At 40.1% G+C, this 25,036-nt stretch overlaps 1 protein-coding gene across 1 annotated transcript; it reads right to left on the bottom strand.

Annotated features, from left to right (window-relative positions):
* Window positions 1–1,008: 1,008 nt before the first annotated feature.
* On the bottom strand, window positions 1,009–24,426 carry cacng8b (calcium channel, voltage-dependent, gamma subunit 8b). The gene is made up of 6 exons (XM_055209788.2): window positions 23,995–24,426; window positions 11,499–11,764; window positions 11,061–11,285; window positions 6,727–6,810; window positions 6,146–6,286; window positions 1,009–3,259 (listed from the first exon to the last, which is right to left on the bottom strand). The coding sequence occupies exons 3-6, from the start codon at window positions 11,281–11,283 to the stop codon at window positions 2,430–2,432; spliced, it is 1,278 nt and encodes a 425-aa protein (XP_055065763.1). The 5' UTR covers window positions 11,284–11,285; window positions 11,499–11,764; window positions 23,995–24,426; the 3' UTR covers window positions 1,009–2,429.
* Window positions 24,427–25,036: the final 610 nt, after the last annotated feature.

Here is a 25,036-nt window from a genome sequence, read left to right as displayed (position 1 = left end):
CTCTTTTGGCACTCGCTCGGTCTAAAATTAGTGCGTTGCTCATATGAGCACCTCATGTTGAAGTGGATGAGAAATATTATCCCAGAATGTCAACTATGCCCCCCCTCAAACCTTCTCTCCAGGGCTCTTGGGTGTCTCTATGGGTTTGGGTAGATCTGCTATTTCCCTGCATCTGCTCGCTCCCACTCCAACTCTCAGTGAGATGTTTGCAAATCTAGTGGCAGTACATTTGAGAAGTGAGGAAAGGTCTGAGCCTCAGTCATCCGCACTATGTCCAGCTCCTGTCTAACTGACGCCTACATCCCATGCAAAATCATGATCTTACTGCTACATTGTCCTACAGTTTGCTTGTACGTAGATTCTGTTTTGGTACATATCAGTGCAGCAGTAATTTTTTTAATTTTTTGTCAGTTTAACATATAGCATAATAAATATGACCGGCTGACTGGATGGGGCGCGTATGGGTAGGTGCAGGAGTAGGGAAATTGGAGACTGTAGGTTGACACTTAACCCAGAGTTCTGGTTGTGTATATATAGCACTTTAATAGTGACTTTCAGACTGGCGGACTGTTCTTTCACTTTTTTATGCGGTCTAACATACAGGGGGAATCAAACAGACTCTTCTCTGGGTTTATACTTTTTTTGGTTGGAGCAGAAGTGCATGCATGTGGATGAATACATGCTATACATATAAACTATACGTTTATATGTGACCCTGTCAGGATAAAATCTCATTATCTAATTGATATCAATCTTTGACATCCTTACTCAGTCCTTATTAAAGATAGCAAGGTTGTAGTGATATAAATATCTCAGGGTGACTATAGTGGAAAATAATCTAAGCACACACACACACAAGGTCAATAACTTCCAAATAACACTCAACCCCATACTATAAAAGATTTGGCAACAAAACTAAATCGTCTGCAATGCCAATATATACAGTATATATATTTAAAGGATTATGTTATTAATTTAATAACACACAAATGACATCACTCATAGATTGTCTGGTGTTTCTTTTATGTATAAAATTCGTGCAATACAGTGTTAGAGTTTATCACACATTAAGATAAACCATAGTTTTTTTTTCTAAATATAGCTATTCCCCACTACATACTATTTATAACTGACCACATAAATGCTGTCTGTGTGTAGTATTTTTTTATGAATAAAAAAGACTCCTATTGCCAGGAGATTGTGTGATGCCCATTTGCACTCTATAATGTAATGTCCCATGTTGACCTTCATGAAATAAAGGTTAAAGGTTAGCAGAATGTTTACATATATTATCTCTTAGTTAGAGACGCAGAAAGGTCAAAGGGAGTCCAGTGCAGCACAGTGAAAGTTTTCTTCTTTTTTTTTTTGGAGGGGAGCTTTGCCTTTGGGACGCTGTCATGATCACATGACACAATGGAGGGAAAACACAAATGACACAGGGCATGCCCCAACATACAAGTGTTAGCCCAATGAGAGCTTAAGGAAGACAGTGTCCTCATACATATTTAAAATATCCCTCCCACCCATCCTGCCCTTTCCAATACATACATCTCCCCATTCTATCTGTACTCTTTTATTTTAAAGAAAGTATTTTTTTTCCCAAATACAGTTTTGCGTAATATACATCTGCATTTTAAAATATTCTCTTGTGTTTTATCAACCGTAAAGCAGTCATTTTTTAAATCCCAACCTTCAAAAGCACAGTTTTGGAAAGAAGTCCATGTGTTGAATCCCATTTAGCACTTTATACAAATGTATCATCTTTCCCACATTGTCCAAGTTAATGCCCCAAAACGAAGATTTTTAATTTGACAAGTGCTACTTCTACTGCTATAATGTTTATAACAAAATAATATGATGGTAGGTTTCTATAAAAATCTTTATCATTTTAACACTTTCAGTGTTAAATGCTGATCTGTTAACTGAGCTGGAAGACTTTTACACACTAAATTGCATGTTATCAAAGGGTAGAAAATAAAACTTTCTTTAAAATAAATAAAATGCTTCTCACAAAGTTAGTATAATCATAATAATAATCTCATTCTCACATATATTTTATAGACTCTGCAGTGCTCAGTGTCATGTTTTGGAATCACAGTTAAAATTTCTGAAAAACAAAATCTACTTTCAATCATTAAATACATTAAATCAAGCAAATATTAAACTAGGTCATAATAACAACAACACTTCACCGTCTTAAAATCCCACATTTGTAAATAAAAAGTAAAATAATAAACATCACAGTATCCCATAGTTATTGGTTCTTTATGTTAAAACAGCATGTACTGAAGGCAGCATGAGTGTTATTGTTATTATGAGCTGTTTATCGATTAAACTTTTCATGAAGTGAAATATTTCTCAGTGCTGAGAGAGTTATTTGCCTTTCTTTTGCACTTTATGAACTTTTCCCTTATCAATCTCCAAACTGTCTACACTGGTGTAGTTTTCCTGTTTAAAGTGTTGGAGTTACTCTCTCGGTCACCTTTGCCTAACCTATCCAGCGTTCCCATCCCTCGTTCCCTCTCGACTGTAGAGGAGGAGAAAGGTGGAGGCTGTGACGAAGGGACGGAGTTGCTGTGTGGTGCGTTGGAATTGGAGGAATTCTGGACCGCTGAGGGATTGTGGGATTTGAGCGAGGGCAGCGTTCCACTCATCATCATGCTGCCTCCACCCCCACCGGTGTCCTTGGGAAAGCAGTTGTGCAGCTGGTATAGTGTAGCGCGGTCCACCGTGCCGTACAGTGGAGGGGCACCCAGCCCTCCCAAACCGGCCAGTTTGGGGTCTCGGGAGAGGGTGTAAAGAGAAATGTCGCCCCCTGGCAGAGCGGAGCGGGAGTGGGGGTTAGGTAGAGTGGACACAGAAATGGGCCCTTGAGAGAGTAAAGCAGAAGGGGGCATTCCGAAGTTCTTACTCCCTGGAGGACCCCCCACAGGGGACGGGTCTCGGGAGCGGGACGGGTCGGTGGATCGAGAGCTGGAACGTGATCTGCGGCGAAAGCGGTAGCTCGGGAGTCGTAGCATGGCGTGAGTGGTGCTCTTGAAGATATCGGTGCGAGAGCGACAGCGAAGCTCCTTGTTCTTCTCGATGTAGATGTTTACCGCCAGCACGCCCACCATCTCGGCCAGAATGAAGGACAGCCCACCGAAGTAGAAAGACCAGCCGTATGAGTACTGCCATTTCTTATCCTCATCCTTCTTTGGAGAAATGTCACCCAGTGCGGCAGAAATGTACACTATCACACCAATGATGTTACTTAGACCTAAAGTTCACAGGTAAAAAAAATAGATTACAAAAATGACCACTGCCTCAGGCGCAGTGAAACACACAAGGCTGGCATTTGGTAAAACCTCATTAACAGAATATTTATAATATTATATATTTACAATCCAAATTGAGAACTGACATTTTGGGTGGTTTCCCAGACAGGGATTAGGACTAGTCATAGACTAAATTGCATGCTCGAGCTGTCTTAACTGAAAACAGCTTGCACTGACGTATCTTAAAACAAATCAGTGCCATTGTTTTGTATCAAGATGCACAACAGTCATGTTTTTTGTAAGGTATGTTTGTAAACACTGAAAAAAATCTGAATTAGATAAAGTACCTACTCCGACCGCTTAAACAGTAGGTAGTATACATATGGATAGTATGAATTAATTTGGACGTGCTACATCCTCCATGTTGATAAATCACGTGACATATGTTGTCATAACAACAAGTTAACTGGAATTCTGTTAAACTAGCACTAGCACAATTTAACCACAGGGGACAGCTTCATCATTGGATAATTCCTCTCCCGGTATACTTTTTGCTTATGGCTGCACTATAGATCACATGTAGTTGTCATGCGCATTTCGTCAGTGGTGCGGATTCCTTGGTTGGTGGTGGATTGCCGTTGGCTGTTTTCGGATGGAGCGGCATTTACTACGCGGGGACATAGTTTACTGACAATCGGGGCAATTTCGCATTAATTATCGCGTACGTATCGTCAGGGACAGTGGCGGCTGTTGACTTCTTTTTTTGAGGGCGCACGATGCGAAGTTCGTCACAACATGTATGTAGCCCATCATGTGTGTGGTTCGTAATTTCAAGGTGTGTGTTCTGCTCTTTGAGAGATCGAAAATAAGTGCCTGCTGCAGACGCGTCTAAAGGGTTTATGATAAAAGAGACGCTCGCGTTTGCCACATACTCGCATAATCTCATGCGTAATCAGAGTTTACTGTTAAGGAAGTGTCTAGGGTGTATTTTGGAAACATGAGCGTGTCTTTTGTCATAAACGGTTTTGACGCGTGCAGCGGGCACTTGTTTTGACAGGGCACGTAATTGCACACAGGATCTCTCGACACGCAGGACACGTGTTTTGGAAAAGGGAACCACACACGTGATAATCCGAACACTTATTTTTAATTTGCGCATCTTTGGATGAGCAGTCACGAGCCGCCACTGGTCGGGGAACTACAGCTTTGTGTGGTGGATGCTGCTCCATCTGGGGGCAGGTGGTGATGATTTGCTAATAATCGAGGAACCGGCTTTGCTGATGAAATGCGCATGACTATCGCATGTGATTTATCATGCAGCCCTATTTTTGCCTACTGTTTTTTGGACTACTATGAATTCTTATTGCCTTTTTGCCTACTATATAGTATGGAAGTAGGCGGTTTGAGACGCAGCCTAAGCCTTGTCCAGGAAACTGCCCCTTTGAGTATTTCACAGTTTTGAACAGTTTTACACTTAACAATAACATAAATAATAGTTAAATTAGGTACACTCAAAAATGGTGGCTTATTTTCAACCCAGCGTTGGATCAAAAAGGGACGAACTTATTATACTATGCAGGGATCTTTAACCCAAAATTTTGGGTCAAATACATACATTTTCTGTGTTAATTTAACCCAACGACTGGGTTTGTCCCTTTTAACACAAGGTTGGTTTGAAAAAAAACAGCATTTTTTTGAGTGTACATTTTAATACTATTATATTGCATCACATGTATTATTTATTTTGAATCTTAAAGAGCACATATTGTCCGATTCACGTTTTTAAATTTCCTTTGGTGTGTATTAGTACATATTACCGATATGCAGAAGGTACAAACGATGACGCGAGTTATCATCTCCAACATGAATCTCTTTTCTTGGACTACAACAAACACACGGATTGTAGGCAACAGTTTACTTCCTGGGATTGGTGATGTAGACAAGACCAACATTATCCTAATTACTCCCGCTTCTGACTCACTAAGGGGCGGGACACACAAAAGCTTTTTTACACGGCTTAAAACGCCTGGAGGACGCCAAATCCAGCTGTTTATTCAGCTGAGCGCCAGCTTTCTTCAGCCAAGCGCTTTGGTAGCTGTGATACTTGAGCTGTAAGCCAGTTGGTGGTTGTGATACTTGTCCCACCCCTCCTCCACTGTGATTGGACGGGGTTGTGAGAACTGACATTGACGAGGGGAGCTTTTCACCCAAAGTTAAATCTCTTTCAACTCTTGGTGCTCAGAGCTGAGCGCGAAAAAAACGTTAGCTGCTGGCTAATTTGAAAAACGCAGAGCTTCCATTGGAAACAAATGAAACCATGCGCCGGTCGCGGGCGTAAAAGCTTTGGTGGGCACACCCCTAACTCCTGTTAGCATTGCATTGTGACCGAATGTATTAAAGATGGTAAGGAGTGTCGAATTTCTGCCTGACGTGAGAGGTATGTAAGCCAATCACAAAGTACAGATTAGCTGGCCAATCAGGGACACAGAGCTTTTCAAATCAGTGCGTTTCAGGAAGAGAGTGAAATCTGAAGCTACAAAAATGTACGGTATGTGGAAAATAATGATTTTTTAACCATAAACCACGCAAACACATTGTATTATACCAAATACACAAAATGAAGTTTTTTACCAAAGAAATAGGTGCTCAGATGCAAAATTGCTTTTTGATGAACGTATGATACGTGTTGAGAGCATTCGGTTAATATTATTATCTCATTTTTGACAAAGGTGGCGTTTAACGGCTTTTGAATCTTCATTTCTTTTTAATTATACAACATTTGATTGTTTTCCAATCGTCCAAATGACTGTATATGAAATCAGTGTTTTTAGCACAGGTAAATATTAGGTACAGTTTGATGTTTTCTCCAGCATTAACACATAATTTACCTGCCGCTACGAACAGAATGCCAGCTCCCAGCACAATGTTCCTTTTGCTCTTGTAGAAACGACTGGCGGCGATACAGACCCCTCCCATTAACAGCAGGATAGCACTGAGAATGGGAAAGATGTTGGAGGCCCGGACCACTCCTGCAGAGAGCGAGAGAGAGAGAAAACAGTGGTGTGTAGAGAAACAGATGGGCGTGTGAGACAGAGGGAAAAATACTGTAAGCGCGAGACTATGTAGTGTATTCCGTTCAGGTTTTTAGCGCTGTGCATTTCAACACACATAAACAAGCTATTTTTCTAATTAATTATCAGTTTTTTTCAAAAATAAAAATGAGCTAAGGTGAAATGAGCAATCTGGCTGATTAAATTGGTTTGTTTTGCTGTGTGTTCGAGTGTGTAAAGATACTCTTGATGATGAATCTCACAGTCCAGAAACCAATACCAGAAAATGCCATCCAATAAAATGTACACAATAAAATTTTTGAGCATTTCATGAAATATTGAGTTGAACTATACATCTAAACAAAGTAAAGACCACTGCTGTAATCCGAAATGTATTATAACAAAGTCAAAGCTCTTACGCAGAACATATTCTGCTCCATCATGATCAAAGTCAGCGTCCTCTGGGAAGTGGTTGATCTGGGAACAAACGCCACGCTTTACCCCTACAAGCACAAAGACACAATCAAATCTCACATTTGCAGTTTAGACAAACACATACTGATAAGCTTTACAGACGCAAAGTAGATGCAGAGCATGTTAATCTAATCATTATATTTATTGTTTATCTAAAATATGAAAACTTAAATGCTACACATATTTTTTAAAGCAACACTATGTAGTTTTTTTACCTTTAAATAATGTCTCTAAAATTATTTCAGTGATAGAACAACTTTTAACTGGACAAAGTTTACCGTTGCGGCAACCTGTGCTGCCTCCTAGCTGATACATGCACACTGTTAATTTGGGGGTGGAGGGTTGTGCACACAGCCCCGCCCCCCCCCCTGCCTGCAGAAGAGTGTCTGATACCAGGCACTGTTGTGCTGTTCAACCACATGAGGGAGCTGTAAGTCATTTTTACATGGAAACTACATAGTGTTGCTTTAAGACCAACAGTTTTCAAAATGGCACTGATGTGAGTCAAACCCTGCCAAGTATTGTAAGCCTCGTTTAAAATACTTAACAACCAATGGTTTTAATCCACAACCTAATCTTTTTCAATTAGATAGGGAACTCAGCTGTGCATTCTAGCTCCTGATACAGATCTAATACTCTTCATTCGTCACCTTACTTTGTTAAAATGCTTAGACAGCGGAACAGAGATACAAACAACACATAGACACACACAGAAATCAGATAGCCCTGGAGTCATTAAGGCAATAAATATCTACCCGCTCCAGTGCTGGGGAATTACTGTAGACAGACAGACTGAGGTACTATGATGACATCGGGGTGCACTATGATGACAGAATGACTGCTGTTGATTGATGAAGTGCGAATGCGATGGATTGCTGACACAGATAGGGGGAGAGGTGAACAGGAGTGGGGGGGCAGTTGTTGTTTTTGTCTTTTTTTATTCCTCCTTTCTGTTGGGGCACAAAAGGAAAAAGCGTTGTTGTCATTGTTAACGCACCATCATGTCATTTCAAACCTGTGTGACTTTCTTTTGTGCAATTTTAATGCTAATGAGTACTAAGGACTGAGAATATAAAAGCACCAAACGGCATAATAAAATATTAATGCACTATATATATACTAAAGCCATATGTTTCGTTGTTACATAAAAAAAAGTATTTTTACAACTCTGTGTACCTTTGGACTAAAGAAAGCCATATAGTTTTGAAACAACTGAAAAGTGAATAAATAATGACAGGATTTTCCTTGAACTATCTGTCTGAGAAGACAATTCAGCTTTCAGCAACATCTCTGTCCTAAAAATTGCCATAATACACAACATCGTCTACTAAATTCTCTCTCTCTCTCTCTCCTAAAACCTTATCTGTAAGCTACCTACACATAACAGCAAACCATATACATTTTCAGCACTTAAGCAGCATTAACCTCTGATATCAATTGATCCAGAGTCCAAAAAAAGGGCAAAAAAGTCCCTCTTTGTGTGTACATGTCAAGAATAGGATTAGGGCGATGTGAAAATCATCACACGTATCATCTCCGTTCGGACAGATTTGCACTTAGAATCCTTCCTGACATTTATTATGCAGAAACAAAATGGCTGCCGTTTCCACTTCACCTGCTCTTAATTGTGTTTCTATTAAGCATCCCCAGGGAAAGCAAGGATGTCTTGACCTCTAATGTGTGCGGTAACACTGCGGCTACCAAAGGGGCAGAGAAGGAGGGGAGAATGATGCTATAATGAGATAGAGAGAGAAATAAAAAGACAAGACAGAGAGAGGAGAGAGAATGGAGAAGCCACGCTGCTGTGGTGATTGGTGTGCCAGGCTTATCTTTAATTGAATGCTTTGTTATTAGAGAGCTTAGCTATAAGGCTAAATTAGCAGAGCCATGACTGGCTGAAGGCAGACTGGAGAGCATACACGGGGATGAGAGGGGACACGAGGCGCTAAGAGGACCCTAAGACTGAGACCGCTCCATTGACCTTTCTGTACATCAGCTCGGTCTTTTAATTACAGGCATTTTGCTCTGCGCTCTTATGCTGAAAACTCTATTGCAGCAAATGCACAAATAATGCTTGAGGGTGTATATACATATTAGGGCAGTTTCCGGGACAGGGTTTAGATTAAGCCAGGACTAGGCCTTAGTTATATTAGGACATTTAAGTAGTTTTTACAAACATACCTTACAAAAAAACAATACTGGTGTGCACCTTGAGACAAAACAATGGCAGTGATATATGTTAAAATATGTAAATGCAAGATGTTTTTAAATGAAGCAGCTCAAACATGCATTATAGTCTGGGACTCGGATAAGCCCTGTCTGGGATATGTATTAATAAACCTTAGATATAAGTGAAATATTGACCTAATTTAAAATTGTGTTATTCTGCTCAGCAGACATTATTACACTTTCAGTAAAAAAGTACCAATTTGGTACCAATTTGTAACTTTAGGGTAGTAATATGCTCACTTTAGGTACAAAAGTGTACTCTTTGAAAGGGTACCAGTGACCTTTATAGCTGTTTATACCTTTAATTCTGAATGTGTAGGACCTTTTTAAACACCTGGCTATGAATAATATGCATTATTTAGAGACCTCCTGTATTAATAAAAAAAATATTAAACAAATAATTAAAAAACAAGTGAACATAACAGATTTTATGATGAAATATTTTGTAACTGCACTCCCAGGAAAAATGTACAAGAAGTTACAAAGGTTGTCACTGGGATGGAGCCTTTTCAAAAAGTACACACTGTACCTGTGAGGTGCATATTGGTGCCTCTAAGGTTCACACTGGTGCCTTAGAGGTTCATACTGGTACCTCGAGGGTACATGTCTGTACTTAATGGCGCTTTTCAGTTGCGTGGTGCCCCACGGTTTGGTTTGGGTCTACTTACTTTTGGGGGCTATTCCACTGGGTGCAGTACGTAGTACCCGGTACTTTTTTAGTACCACCTCGGTTGGGGTTCTAAGCAAGTCGAGCTAATACCACAACGTGAAGCGAAAACACTGTAGATCACTGATTGGTCTGCGAATCGTGACTACCAGCGTCATCACTATAATGTAAAAGATTAGCTTTACCTTCATGCTAGCTTGTGCTGTCTCGAGTAAACCTGTTGTGTCATCTGTGCTTTGCTGTAAGTTCCTAAACTCCCTTTGAGCGATGAAAACATCCACAGGTTGAGAATCAAGAACACCATACCAGTTTTTTTAAAACTTGCAGTTTGTGGCAGCACATTCGCGACACGCACATCCGCATATATGCTTAAACGCAATTTAAATGAGGCCGCAGCGGAGCGCCTTGAATGTTGCCACGGGTGTTTGTGTCATGTGAGACAGAGAAAGTGATAAACGCGATGTGCAAACATCTATTTGTGGTGGTCAATTTTGTGCCGGACTGAGAAATAAATAAATGTATGGGGATGTATAGCAGTAGGCAGCGCAAATATAACTACACACCTATAATTCCTCCTACTCCGAAGTTATACTAAACTCGTAGGAAAAGCTAACCAAGCCAAAGTGAGGTGAGCTGACCCGACCTGACCCAACCTAAACCGTGGGGTACTATGCAGTGGAAAAGCACCATAAATGGTACATTAGGACCTTTTAAAAAAGGCACCATCCCAGTGACAACCTTTGTACTTTTCTTCTGAGAGTGTGGATTAATATTCATGCGTGTAAAATGTGACACTGTCTGTGAAAACCCAGCTAAAGTCATTTTTGGTGATGTTGTGTTTTCTACTTAAAATCATCTACATAATGTAAAGAACATGAACTGTGAAAATATTACCTTGATATCTTTAATATTGACTGAGTAAAGTCATGTCAAAGATTGAAATCAAAGTGAAATCAATAATTGAGATGAAACTTTGATGCTCCTAATCTCAATATTAGATTATGAGCCTTTAGCTTGGACCACAAATGATCTTTAGTCGCACAATTGTTGATATGAGTATTGAGTTATTTTTAAACTGTGGCCCGGTGTTTTCAGTATGAATATACACTGCCCCAACAGAACCAAATACAGTGGGTACGGAAAATATTCAGACCCCTTTAAATTTGACATAAAATGAACTTTTTTTGATTTGGGCAAATGGCTGCAACGAAACAAAGAGTGAAAAATGTAAAGGGGTCTAAATACTTTCCGCACCCACTGTATGTACCATGGTTACCAAAGTTCCTTTCCCTTGTTATAAGAAACAAAAGTATTGTTTCCGAATATGTACACCACACAGATGCCACCCCCACAAACTATCCAAGAGTTAAGTTGATGACTGACCCTCCAGACAACAGATCCTCCACAGGCCAGAGTGTGTCAGGGCCCCAGGGTCCTTCTTGTCCTTATTATGTGGATCTTCTTGTGTGTTATTGGCGGTGCTGTTGCAGATAAGCGCCCGCGAGTAGAGCCAATAATCTGTCCCGATAGCCACCGTCATCAGGCCGAAGGATGCAAAAGCACCCACGATGGTGAGAAGGATCTGAATGCCCTTCTCACACACCATGCCTAGAGGTGATAGGGAGAGATATGAAGAAGAAGATGACTGATTTGGGCCAATCCACTTATATTTACAGGCTAACTTTGAACCAACAGGTGCACCACCTTAACATTTAAAATGCCTGCTACCACCACACCATAGTCCTGACATTATTAGCATGTTCATTTTGAGTCTAATCACTGAATGAATTGAAAATTAGGATCACAAAATGAAAAATGTACCTGACGGCGAGTTTCTGTCCTTCGACTCAATTTTGAAATCTTTCTTTTCCTCGTCAGATGAGAATGCGCTGTCCCTTCAATCCGGGCAGCATCCATCGACTGTCCTCACACACACCTCTTCTCCTTCCTGCACTCGTTTCTCCTCCCTCTTTCTTTACTGTTTTCACAGCTCAGCTGCACGGGGGAATCTCCTGATGACCAATGTAAAGCCTCTAGTATGGAAATGATCCTAGTTGCTGTCAGTGCTGCTCATCGCTGATAAAAGTCTAAAGAGAGAATAAGAGGGAAAGAGAGAGAGATTGAATTCCACCACAATTGAGGGAAGTTTGGTGAGGAATCGTTTTAAAGAACTTGGAGGAAGAGGGGAAAAGGCAGGTCTACACTGTTACCATAGTAACGTAGAATTGTGCAAGCATTAGCATTGAGAAATTGAGGTGGGGGGGTTTGCTTTCAATCTCTATTCCCTTAGGACAAAGATAAGAGAGTAACTGACAAACATGCAATTCAGCAACTGGATCATTGCATGCGTCCAGAGATCCTGACCATGCAGAAGAATTCTTGCATCGTTTACGTCATCACGTGCACACACATTCAACAAAAACCAGGACAATCACAGAGTATATGCTTAATTTAGCAAGATTATTTAGCAGACATTATGCAGCGCTGCTTTGGCTGTTAAAAATTTATAATGCAATATGGCACCGGCATCAAAATGGGTTAAACCCTGTTTGCATGGCGAGGCTTTGCAGTACAGATTTATAGCACAGAAAGAATCCCTTTCTGGTCATGCATAGATGGAAAATATTGGTCTTCTTAATTCATGCTTGAAAAGAAAGTAAAATCAGGTAAAAATACCAATGAATGTAACATTTATATAGGTACATGTCTATTCAAAATGAATTCAACAACTCCAGAAAGGTTTTAAAATCCTTTTCAGTTTTAAGGTGTTTTATTGGGCTGTTTAGATTGTGTCTTTAGTTTTCAGACATCATGTAAGGAGAGAGCCACTGGACAAAATAGCTTCCCCCTTGAATCTCTTTTCACACAGGTAATTAATACAAACTATGTTCAAGATCTCTCCCCATCTCTTTTATAGTGCACTGCATTGGATGTCAGCCATTTTATAGTGGTATCCAAAACAACTCAGTGAACAACTTCATTCCCTACATTTGTTCAATCTTTTTTACCCACAGTGCACTCTGATTTTAAGTGTACATCTGATGAATACTAACTCAGTTATTTCCTATATGATACATTGTGAGACAACCGCGTGACTGTAGTCAACTGAAGGACACCGATGGTAAACCCCACAAGTTTTTTAAGATAATGTATGTTGTTTGTTCTTCTTGACTGTTATTTGCAACTTTTTAAAGTACTTTTAAAATATTTTTAGATTAAATAAATGTGACGAACACAAGTGTTTTAAATATAATAAATATAATTTGTTGTCTTTATTATTAAAAAAATTACTTTTCTATTTTATGATAACAAAGAGACAACAATGTTACAGGACAGGCTTAACGCATTGGCTGTGATAAGTAAGAGTAGATTTATTGTATTTTAGCTATACACATGACTGCCCACGAAAAGTCACAGAGAACTGATCAGCCCTCTCTGCCAGCTAATGCTGCGTTCACACCAGCCGCGGTAGAGGCGTCAAGCGCGAGTGATTTCAATGTTAAGTCAATGTGAAGATGCATTGACGCGCGTCTGGACGTCTCGTGGCGCGAATGAGGCATTTAGCGCGGCGCAGTAGATGCGATTCAGCGTCATTAGCGCATCTAGTATGCACTAATTGAGCGTTGCCATGGGAAACACGCGAGTTTTAAAATTGGCGGAACTTTGGCTGAAAAACGTGCCGCGTTAACAAATCAGGAGCTTCTCTAGTAGTGACGTGATTACAGAAAGTGAGCGGAGTCGCAGAAGCCCCTCCCATGATGAGAATTTCCGCGTGAATGTCTCGATTACTAGAATGTCATGCGAGGCTTTCACGTGAGAATGAAGCGAGTAAACTCAAAATGTTCAAGAGGCAAACTAGACGCGGTAGACATTAATTTGACGCCTCAAACGCGGCTGGGGTGAACCCACAGTAAGACTTATGCAGGGTTCACACCAGACGTGGTAGAGGCGGCAAGCGCGGGTGATTTACATGTTAAGTCATGGCAAAAACGCGATTAGGCATGCTGTGGCGCGGTACGTACGGAGCAAATGGCGTTGCCGCGGAAAATGCACAAGTTGAAAAATCTGAACTTGGACGTATTTCTGTGCCGCGGACCTTGCTGTAGTAGTGACGTGATTACAGAAAGTGAGCGGAGTCTCAGAAGCCCCTCCCATGACGCAAATTTCCACGTGAATGTCTCGAATGACTGGAATTTCATGCGCTGCTTTCACGTGCAAATGAAGCAAGTAAACTCAAATGTTCAAGCGTCCAACTACGCGCGAATAGCCAGTTTTGCCGCCTCTACCGCAGCTGGTTTGAATGCACAATTAAGACTAAATAATGTAAACTGCCATGCAAAAATTTCACAGCCTGTATGAACAAATCACAATGGTTGACACTTTAATCCAAAGCAGCTATCAAAATATTCATTGCGAATCAAACTCATGACCTTGACATTGCTAGCACTATGCATATCAGTTGAGCTATGGGAAGATAAGTCACTCACAACCTTTAAGATTGTCTGAAACAAGCAAACAGAGCATCAAACCACCCAGATAACAATCCGCACCAGAGTTTATTGCTATCTGTCCAAGAACACTTGCATTTCATAACCTGAAACACAAACAGAAAACCTTACACTGCAGCTGATAACATTATGACAGATCAGAAAAACATGTCATATTTGCATGCGGTATCAGATATTTGTTCCCATTAGACTGTCATGTAATCAGTCAATGGCACTTCCATTCATAATTTCTCAATGGCTGTCATAGGCTTTCCGGCTGCAGAATTGATTTGCTAGGCTCGAGGGTGTGGGGATGATAATGGCACAAAACTCATTTCCTCCAGATCATTACTTACTCAACATACATTTGACATGTCAAGGTATGTACATTGAGTAACCAATCAAAATTACAAACAATTAATATACTGTTCCCACAGATTATGTCTTAACTGTGAAGGGTGAATCCATAAGTATGGGAAACATGTCCAGTTCTTATGACACGTGATTTAAAATAATGAGGGCACTTATACGGTTGTTGATTTTGACCTCTTTTATGTTGTCTATACCAGTGTGACAGAGATGGATGAAAGACTATAAGAGGATGGAGTTAAAGCAAAGAAGAAAAAGCACACAGAAATAATGCAGAGTCAGTAGTCTAACAAAACCAAGTGCACTGAAGTTTAAAATGCCACTGTGGATCACTGTGCAGGGAAACAGTGGTTTTAATGATTCACTTTGAAAAGTGCACAGCTTTATACATCAAATGAATGCAATAAAACTACTAGCTTCATCTTCACGTTCGGATAAATTGGGGGCTGCAGCATCGTCCTCGTGTGAGACTGCACAGAGCTGAGAGATGACATTACTAATGAAGGATTACAGTATAACACCTGAGCTCTTCAACACACACACACACACACACACACACACACACACACACACACACACACACACACACACACACACCTCTTTTTTCCCTTCTCATGTCATTCCCATCTTAGCTCTTGCTGACTACGGTCATATTTAACACTCTTTCTGCCCGTCTATCCAGTTCTGTATATAGTCTATTCACACTTGGAGTCACAAACACAATATTGTATGTGTTGTCCTTTAACACATTTTTTGTTTTTACTTAGGAATAAACATAGTATTTCAGGGAAAATTCATTTAGTTTATTTAGGGTGACTAGTATATCATAGCCAGACCTTAATCCACATGGTATCTTATTCTGACCAGCTGCTTACTAAGATGTACAGACACCACATAGATTGCATGAAAATGTGGGCAAACCTAAAATAATTTAAAAAATAGTACTGTTGTTGAGCAATTGTACAAAAAACTATCACTTTGTGATAAAAAATAGACTGTGTGATCAGAATTACTGTAGAGGAAAATGAATAAGTTCTGGCTATTTAAGTATAAAGTTCTGCATATGGATATTTAGTTAACTTTAAATATAGTGCTTCAAACAAAGCTCTGAATTTCTTGGCAAATCTGGTGATAATTTCATCCTCAAAATGCTTGATGTATCACACCGAATATTGTGTGAAAAAGCAGGTGCGTCCTTACTTGCAGGCATTATGTTAAATCTGAGTAGTGAATGTGCTCTGTGCTGAATGTACAGTCATCTTTCCTGCACTGTGTTATTTAAATATGTTTATAACTAATTATGCATTTAGCTGACACACGCTTCTAAAACCACTTACAGTATAGTTTTACATAGGCGGTCCCCCAGGAGCAACCGGAGGTTAAGTGTCTTGCTCAAAGGCACAATAGTGATGGTTCATGGATCAACCCTTCACAACCTTTCAGTTAGCAACCCAACTCTTTAACCACCAAACCACATTACATCCTGACATAACTGAGAATATGAGGGAACGCACATGCACCGCTGTGAGAAAAGATGTGACGGGCCACTAGAGCAAGACATTTATTCTCAATGGGGGGAATATAGTTTCTCTCGTATCTACAGTATGTAAATATACATGGAAGGCCCTCAGGAAAAGTGAATACAGTCATATTACTGTATATAAATAGTCGAAACACAGTGCCAAGCAGTGGGCCACGTATAGCTTTAGAATACCAAGTGAAATGCTGTTTATTAATTTAATTAAATAAAACACAATATATTAAAAAATAACAAAAAATTGCAACCATACCATGTGCAGTATGAAAAACAACTAAATAAATTAAATTCAAACGCTACCTAAAAAAACTAACCAACTAAACAAGCTTGGTTTACACAACAGTGATAAAGTAAAATAAAATTATTTTTATTTTATAAATGAAAGATCCGCAAAGACGATTAAATACACTGTATTGCGTGTACCAGAGCAGTAGATGGCGATGTTACGTTGTAAAGAAACACTTCTCATCTGTGCACATACACATTCATTCTTCTACAAAGCGATAAATACAAACAATTAAGACAGTGAAAGCATCAATCATTTTTATTTCGACAGATGATGAGGTGGGTTTATTACTAATGCTTATTTTAACGTTGGGGTGCCTTTAAAGGACCCCAAAACGATGTTGTCAAATCAACGAACAGCACTTTAAACCACATAAACACTTTCCAGTTTACAATTGAAAATGTTGTATAAATGGCCCCTTAGACTAAGCCAAAGACATCAAGGGCTCTATCTTACACCCGGCGCAAGTGTCTTTTGCTAGTTTCCACCGTGCGCAATTATCATTTTCACGTTTTGAACCACATTGTTTAAATAGCAAATGCATTTGCGCCCCCTTTTGCGCCCACGGGTGTTCTGGTCTGAAAACGAGGTGTGTTCAGGCGCATTGTTGGCATGTTGCTATTTGAAGGTAACCAAAATAGACTGCAATATGTTTTTTGTTATTTAAAGAGCGCATTAGTAATATGCACCTATAAACACATGAATGCGCAGCAGCACAAAAAAGGTTTTAAATATGAAGGATTAAAGGATTGAATGTAAAAGATTATTATTGAGTCTCTTGGACAAAAATGAGGACTAATTATGAGACGTTAGAAGGCACAAAGAGCTGCTTCACCTGTAGCCTGGTAAGTAAATAAATGCTTTGCTTTAAACAAATGCATCTGTTTTTAAATGTTTTTTTAAATGCTACCTCACGGATTTATTGTATATGATGACTCTGTACCTGTGGATATGGAGATGAGAAACATTTTTAAGTAATGCTTAAAAAAAACTTGTGACGCTGTCCAAGTGCTGAAACATGCGGAGAGCCGTTTGTAAATTCTTTATCTCCTGTATGTTACAAAAAGTATTTTTAGAGTACAAACCTTTTCTTACATACTTGTAAATTATTTTTTGATGATATTGGATATAGCCATACATTTAAAGCAATTAAAAGCCTGCTTTTTTACTTCCATGACTAAAAGAAAACGAGTTTTAAAGGTTTTAATAAAAAAATAACAATTTCAATACAAGTGAAAAACAACACAATTATTTAACATTAATCTTAAACTGGGGATCTTCTTCCTCCACTTAGTTTCTCAGTTTACAAAGTACATCATCTAAATAGGGATTAGATATAGCACCAGCGCAACTAGGCTTTTAAAGGGGATGAGAGCTGAGACTCTCATTGGTTTATTGCACGTTACGCCCAAAATACTCCCATTACTCATTAAAAAATAGGACCAACCCTTTTTGACCATGCGCTCGGAGCACAAACTATTTTTCCCGTTGTTAAATGAGCAAAAGTGGATTTGGACACGCCCCCAAGTCTACCAAACACTACCTAATCTGTGAGAGTATTTAATGTAAAAATGAATGGTGACCACTGAAATGGTTCATTTTGAGATGAGCACATTCAGTCAGTATTTTATACTTGTTTTGTTGTCTGACAACAGAAGCAGAAAATATATAAATGAAAATTTTTTTTGCATTCAGCTGTATTAAAATATAGTTTGTGATAGTTCAGAAAGTAAGTAAAACGTGAAACAGATTTGAAGTGCCAATGTGGTAAGAATGCAAATACGACATGATGATGTCACTGATATGCTAATTACGTAATGACGTAATCTCATTTTTGACCACCAGACACAAATTATACTGTGGGAGTGGCCGAGATGAGGCTGTGCTCATGCAGTGCGGTAAACGAGCACTGAGCGCCTGCTGGTTGTGGCTGGAACTAGAGTTCTCAACGGGTCGGTCCGACAAACCAGACGGGACCGACGGGTTCAGGTCAAAAATATAAGCAAATGAGTCGGGTCGGACCTCAGGCTTAATCTTTTCCGCTCAGTGGAAAAAACGTATTAATCATCGCTGCTGTTCACCATCGCTACAACAAGGGGGTAGCTGCTGGCTGGGTACATGTTTAAGTTCTTTTTATTTATTACTGTGTGATTTTTTTCAGGCATATTTATATAGCCTATTTATATATTTAAAGTTTATTGTTTCAGTTTATTGTTAAAAGGCGTGAACATTAAAGGTTGATTTGAATTCCCATCTGCTGGTCATGATAATACGTGTATAAGAAGGAAAAAAGGTGGGGGGCGGCGGCGTTGGGCCCGCGGGTCAGGTTCGGACAGATAATTCATTTTGGTGTTTAAAAGCCACAAGCCAAGTCGGGTTGTAATATGCAGGCCCGTTGAGAACTCTAGCTGGAACTCACATGTCCAAATTCTTATCAAATTTTTAAATATCTTTACTAATCGACCCAGAGTTATACTGAGAAACTGCAATTATGTGCGATTTCAGATGGAGAGCTTCAGAAAAGGTCACATGATTTCCGGTAAGGGAACATAGGGTGCATCGATGCTCCCTGGTTTTTGCGTTGCATTATTAGAATTTAGCCACATAAAGTGCATATGTGCAAGCTAGTGCAAACAGTGTCAAAATTATGCACATGTATTTCACAACTGAAAATGTTGTGTAAAGAACTGTGATGTGCAAAGACCTTCGAGTTTTGCAATGCAGTAGTCACTCAACTAGAGGTTAAAGTTCGTGAACCAATTTTGATGTTGACTTGACAAAGGCAAATTTTGACAAAGTTTGATTGTCTGTTTTACGTAAGTATGATCCCTTGCCAATGATGATACTCCATAGGCCGCTTGCCAGTATGAATTATATAATAATATACAATTTACCATAGCAGGATAAACACATTGTTTAATGGGCATTCCCTTCACCATAGTATCTATATAGGGCGATTTTTGGGCAGCATCCCCCCTGGGTACAAGTTACACCTCATTTCGAGGTATGTTCTTTTAGGGTCGCCGTTTTTTCCAACCCACGCTCCTGTGTTATGAAATATTTGACCCGCCCCAACCCGCCCCGCAACACTACAACCCGCACCGCCCCGCACCCGCGATCATTAAAATAGACATACTAGGCATTTGTAATGTAAATAAAAAGAGGTTTTAGCCTAAAAGTGCTTGGAAACAGCCATTAAATTAAATCGCCCTGTAAACTGGCAACAATATGTGCGAATGAACCATAGAAACCAGCAGGGTCATATTAATATAGAGATAGGATAATGATAAACATTTTCAACATTTACAAAGCAGCATTTGTCTTATCTATTCACAAATTCCCTACCTTAACTCTTTCCCCGCCAGCGTTTTTAAAAAAAGTTGCCAGCCAGCGCCAGCATTTTTCATGATTTTCACAAAAGTTTAATGCCTTCCAGAAAATGTTCTTCTTTAAATATATAACAAACAATATATCAGATGAAAGAACGGCCCCTTTGCTTTAGATAGTTGAGATAATTCCATTTTTGCGAAGGACTTTTGATAGAGATCAGATGCAGAGCGATCTTTAAAACATACACAGAGTTCTTTCTCTTTCACGTGAGGCGCTACTTCCGGGTTGTATAAGTTACGGTATTGCGGAAAGACAGAAAATCTCGTCATTGGCGGGGAAGCGTTTTCTCTTAATTGATGAGATATCTCGTCAATGGCGGCGAAAGAGTTAATTTCTCCCGCAGATCGTCTTTCATCTTTTATTTCTGTTTGTTTTGTTGTTGTGGCTGGCAGCGGGAGCTACTTGGCGCTTCCATGATGCCAAAGGTTTGGGGATATCAAGTTACATTGCGCAAGTTAGGTTGCAACGTAGGCCTACGTAATTTAACCTTATCAAAGAACGTAATAAAATATAAAAATATATATTCCCAAATATTTCATATATATGTTACAGGGAATTAGACGCAACATGCCTGTTTTTAATGACCCGTCCCAACCCGCCCCGCATTAATGTTACAATTTCTTTACCCGCCCCAACCTGACGACACGCGTACTCACACTATCCAAACCAAACCGTGCTCAGGTGCTTTTGACCCCCAAAAGCCTGGTTCGTTTGACTAGTGTGATCACTTTGGGCGCGGTTTGGTTAATCGCGCCCCAGCCGGGTTGCAGAGGTGGGCTGAAGCGTGGTCCACTTGGGCTCAGGCATGGACGGCTATGGTGTGAGCGCATTCCTGCGTGAGCGCGATTCAAAAGGAGAGACGTCAATTTCACGACCACTCACCTTCATTAGCCTTTGTAAAAACCTTTTGATTTGTGCAGCAGCGTTACGTGGATGTACGAGCTGCACACGTGACAGATAAACTAAGCAATATGATGGCATGTGACAGGGCTGTGTGCAAAAAAACACAGACTTAACACTACGATGGGTTTCAGTGATATAGGAGAGTACTTTATTTCCTGCTTTGTTCAAAACAATCGCATCCTAATGACAAAAGTGCGCCCAGACTATGATCGATAAAAGTACACTGTGAATGCGTGCTTCTGGGGGAGTATGGGAGGGGGGACAAATGGGCTAGGGCATGGTTTGGTTTGAATAATGTAAGTGCGCCCTTACATCCTCTTCAAATATGGTAACCCACATGTTTCTATGAAATCCTCAGACCTGGCAAAGTCCGTGGGATTTTGGCAGTTTGATCGTCCATTTTACGAATTCCGTGTGATACCTTGCCAATGATGATACTCCATAGGCCACTTGCCAGTATGAATTATATACAATTTACCATAGTAGGATAAACACATTGTTTACTGGGCATTCTCTTCCCCATAGTATCGCTGTAAGGCAATTTCAGGCAGCATTTACACCCCCGGGGTATAAGTTACAACTCATTTCGAGGTATGTCTCATAGAGCCTTCCAGCCTCTTCAAATATGGTAACCCACGTTACTATGAAATCCTCAGACCCCGGCAAAGTCTGTAGGAATTTTGGCAGTTTAATTGTCCGTTTTACGAATTCCATAAGTCCGATCCCTTAGAAAAGATATAACAACCAAAATCAGATCAGTCTGAAGACTCATGGAAAGTTTGGTGGATGTAGCTTGAAATCTCTAGGAGGAGTTTCAGTAAGAAGAAGAAGAAGAAGAAGAAGAAGAAGAAGAAGAAGAAGAAGAAGAAGAAGAAGAAGAAGAAGAAGAAGTTTAAAAGCTATAACAATCTGTTGGTTTTGTCAAGCCAACATAATGAAGAGCAAACAATATCACGATTTCTGAATCAGTGTGGGAAGCTCAGAAAACAACAGTGAGTATATTCATTTAGTTTGCTTAACCTGAATGTCCATGTTTCCTCCCAAAACCAATCAACCATCTCTAAATGAACAGGATTACCTTGTTTCCTAATTCCTTTTGAGATCCGACAACAAATGTTAACAAACTAAACGAATCAGTCAGCTTTTGCTTGCAGTTTGGTATTGTACTGTAGGTTCTTGATGCATCCATGCGTAAAGAAACAATCACAGTCTGTCTCCTGCATTTGCTCTGCCTCACGTCTGTATTTAAGATAGAGGATTCTCATTTTGTGAAAGCTTTAGTCCCAGTAGGACCAACCTAAGAGAAAGTTAATTATCAGAGTTGGAAGAACAATCCAGACGAGAAAACTCAGTATGGGTTCATGATAGAGAGAGAGAATGTGCGTGTGTGTGTGTGTGTGTGCTGTTCTTTCCACATCTGCAGTGTGTACGTATCTTCCCACCTACAGTAGTATCCACAACTGATTGCTTGTACAAACATTAAAATGAAATCTGACAGTTTTGAGATGAAAGCAACACACAAATGTGTTCATCTCTTACCTATTTTATTAAGCTTTTATAAAAGCCTGTGCAATATAATTGCATAATTTAAGAACCTGCAAGGTGACGGCACTTTTGTTTGAATTGCGAGCATACAGCTTTGCCATGGACAACATTGATCTAAAAGCAAGGGGGGTCAGTTCACTCCATTTGTTTACTGCAGTATGACTGTTTAAAAGCTGTACTGATCTACTAGAAAAGAACGTGTCTAACTGGAGAAATGCCAGAAGTCCAACGCAATTTGTGATAAACCGGTGGAGTCAAGCCAATTAAATGTTGTATATAGCAATCCATATTTCAACCTCATTTCACAATTGATCAGCTTCTGAAGAAACCATAGATTTTCCTTGCAATGATATCTTCTGACATAACAGTAATATGACTTTTTATAAGACTGTATTTTTACAGTTAAAGGACAAGTAAAATCTTCTCAGTCAGGGGGGCTCTTTTTAATATTTGCAAATGTCATGTGATTAAGGATTTGTTGCCCTCAGCTGTATTCTGAAACGCTCTTAATATTGAATGTGTGAAAATGGTGTTGTACAATGCTGACACAGGTCTCTTTAGAGTATTACATAAATACAGTCCCATGAGACACATTCTGCCCAAGCACAATCCTCAAAAGAAGAAACATACAACCTGAGTCCAGAGCAGCTGCATTCTTCTATTAAAATATGTACTTATTATGTACTGTGGATCTAACACCTCACTGTAGTGTTTGAATAAGGTTGAGAACAGCAAAGAGGGTTGTAACACATTGTAGCATCATGTTAAAATGAAAATCACATAATTGTGGACAATGGGGGGCTTGAAGGAAAAAGGATGAGATCCATTGATGTAGAAGAATAGATCTTTAAATAGTCTCTCTACAAGCACGCGCATGCTGCTTAGGGTTTCTGAATGAAAGCCAGACACCGCCATCACCGGCTTGTTCTGTATGACTATTATTATCTGGTCAAAATATTTTGAATGAGACACATTTTGTTACCAGCCTACTGAAATCCTCTATTTCTTCGGAAACAAGATGAGCAATAGTCCTAGAAATTTGGATGCAATTTGCCGTATTATTCTGTCAGCGTTGACAGGTGCGTCAAAGGGAATCGGATCTATGATGTAAGCTTTTATCAGCCATCAAACAGACACGTGCGCCTTTACCTTTGGCAATTGCCTAATGCTGCCATAGAGGCCGCTTTATAGCCAAAAACCCGTGCTTGTTAAAGTCACATGATGTGACTGAAAAGCATGGATCAAACACACACGAGCAGGACAGTGAAAAGGCCCGTGCTCGTGATCAGTGAGATGAGATAAATGGACAGGGTGAAGTGTGAGAGCTGACAGGGGGAGGCTGGGCGCTGATGCGAGCCGCAGTGCATTCATTAGAGGAGCCACCGAAAATGGACGACTGGCGAGAGCGCGTCTCTGAAAAAAATCCCACAAAAAAGCAAAAGGGACAGGCTGTGTCAACCGGCAGGGACTTGTTATAGAGGTATCAATGGGGTTTGTTTTCCAGAGCTCCAGATAGAGAGAGCTACTCCTGTATATGCATAATGCAAATTCGAGGATGCGCTTTCAAACGTGGGACGATTGTGTTTTTATTCCCATTTGTTTTGACTTCACATTTTCACAGACGCAGGCGAAAAGCTTTGAAAAAATCGACAGCTGAGCTTGCAATCTGCCATCGATTGATTCCGCTCTTAACATTTCAAATGGACACACACATGCAGACGAAAAACATCCTAACATTGAAATTAAAGCATATCTAACACACATAGAGAGTTTAACAGAAAACGTACAAGTGTTTCTTACCAGTTTAGTTTGTCTCATATCTGAGGACTGTCGCACTCCCCAAGTAGAAGAGAAATAATTGCATATACGGAGAAAGAGACAATACACGACTTACAAATGAAGGAAGAGCTCGACGTTTTTCAAAGGTCGTCAAATAACACAACAAAATCAAGTTACAAATGTGAATCTCTATTCAGAAAGATAGTATAGAGGAGATATTCAACGCGTCCACGTCCCCACGTCACTCGAGCACGGATTTGTCCAGAGCGCGTGTAGCCAATGCGTGTGCGCGACTGCGTCTCTCCCGCCCGCGCCTTATCCCTTCACTGCCTCCATCAGTCCTTTTCCATACACCCCGAGTAACGTTTGTATTTGAGAGAGGGGGAGATATCGAGAGTTGTATGCAACTTATCGCATCCTGACAGAAAAGAGGACATAATGTTGTGTTTTTGAAACACACGCTCGCGGGACAGATCTGCATACAATGTGCGCACTGGAGCGTGCGTCTGTGCGCGTGTGTGTCAGTCCTCGTCGCGTTTTCTCATCGCAGGGGATGACAGACACGGGCATCATGGAGATGATGCTAGTACCGCACTGCTAATGAAATGCTATGTTATCCAGCGTGAGAAAGCGCACTAGAGTTCCGCAGAGGGAGGGAGGGATGTGAAAAATGGCAGGTTGAATGCGACAGATCCGTAAAAAATGGGCTTGTAGCGGACGAGAGTCTATTTCTAATGCATTCTGTCTAAACGATCAATATACACCAGTGTGTGTGTTTGCAGCACTTTCCAGACTTGGATGAAATAATCTGTGGTCGAGTACAAAGGCAGGCAGGGTGTTGGGTAATCGTGTGTAGCGACCACTTCCAGTGTTGAACCAAGGGAGGGGTTTAAATGCTTATTTTCGGCATGTCATAATTTTTATAGTTAGAGTTGATGGACTCTAAATAAGCTGAGTGGTTAGGCCTAATCCATGTTTGGGTACAAAATGTACAAACCCCTTCGGTGTTAAATTAACCTAAAAAAAGAATGTGTTCCTGTAGTTAAAGCATTTCGGCGCAAAA

The sequence above is a fragment of the Misgurnus anguillicaudatus genome, chromosome 10, assembly GCF_027580225.2.
Source record: "Misgurnus anguillicaudatus chromosome 10, ASM2758022v2, whole genome shotgun sequence".
Classification (NCBI taxonomy): domain Eukaryota; kingdom Metazoa; phylum Chordata; class Actinopteri; order Cypriniformes; family Cobitidae; genus Misgurnus; species Misgurnus anguillicaudatus.
Note: the sequence above shows the minus strand (reverse complement) of the source record. Positions and strands in the feature narration are given on the sequence as shown.

Excerpts from the sequence above, each read along its gene's own strand:
- cacng8b (XM_055209788.2), bottom strand. The coding sequence starts at position 11,283 with ATGGTGTGTGAGAAGGGCATTCAGATCCTTCTCACCATCGTGGGTGCT. Across the intron at positions 6,287-6,726 it reads TGGAGCAGAATATGTTCTGC|GAGTGGTCCGGGCCTCCAAC; the intron begins GTAAGAGCTTTG and ends CGCTCTCTGCAG. Across the intron at positions 3,260-6,145 it reads CATTCTGTTCGTAGCGGCAG|GTCTAAGTAACATCATTGGT; the intron begins GTAAATTATGTG and ends TGTGAACTTTAG.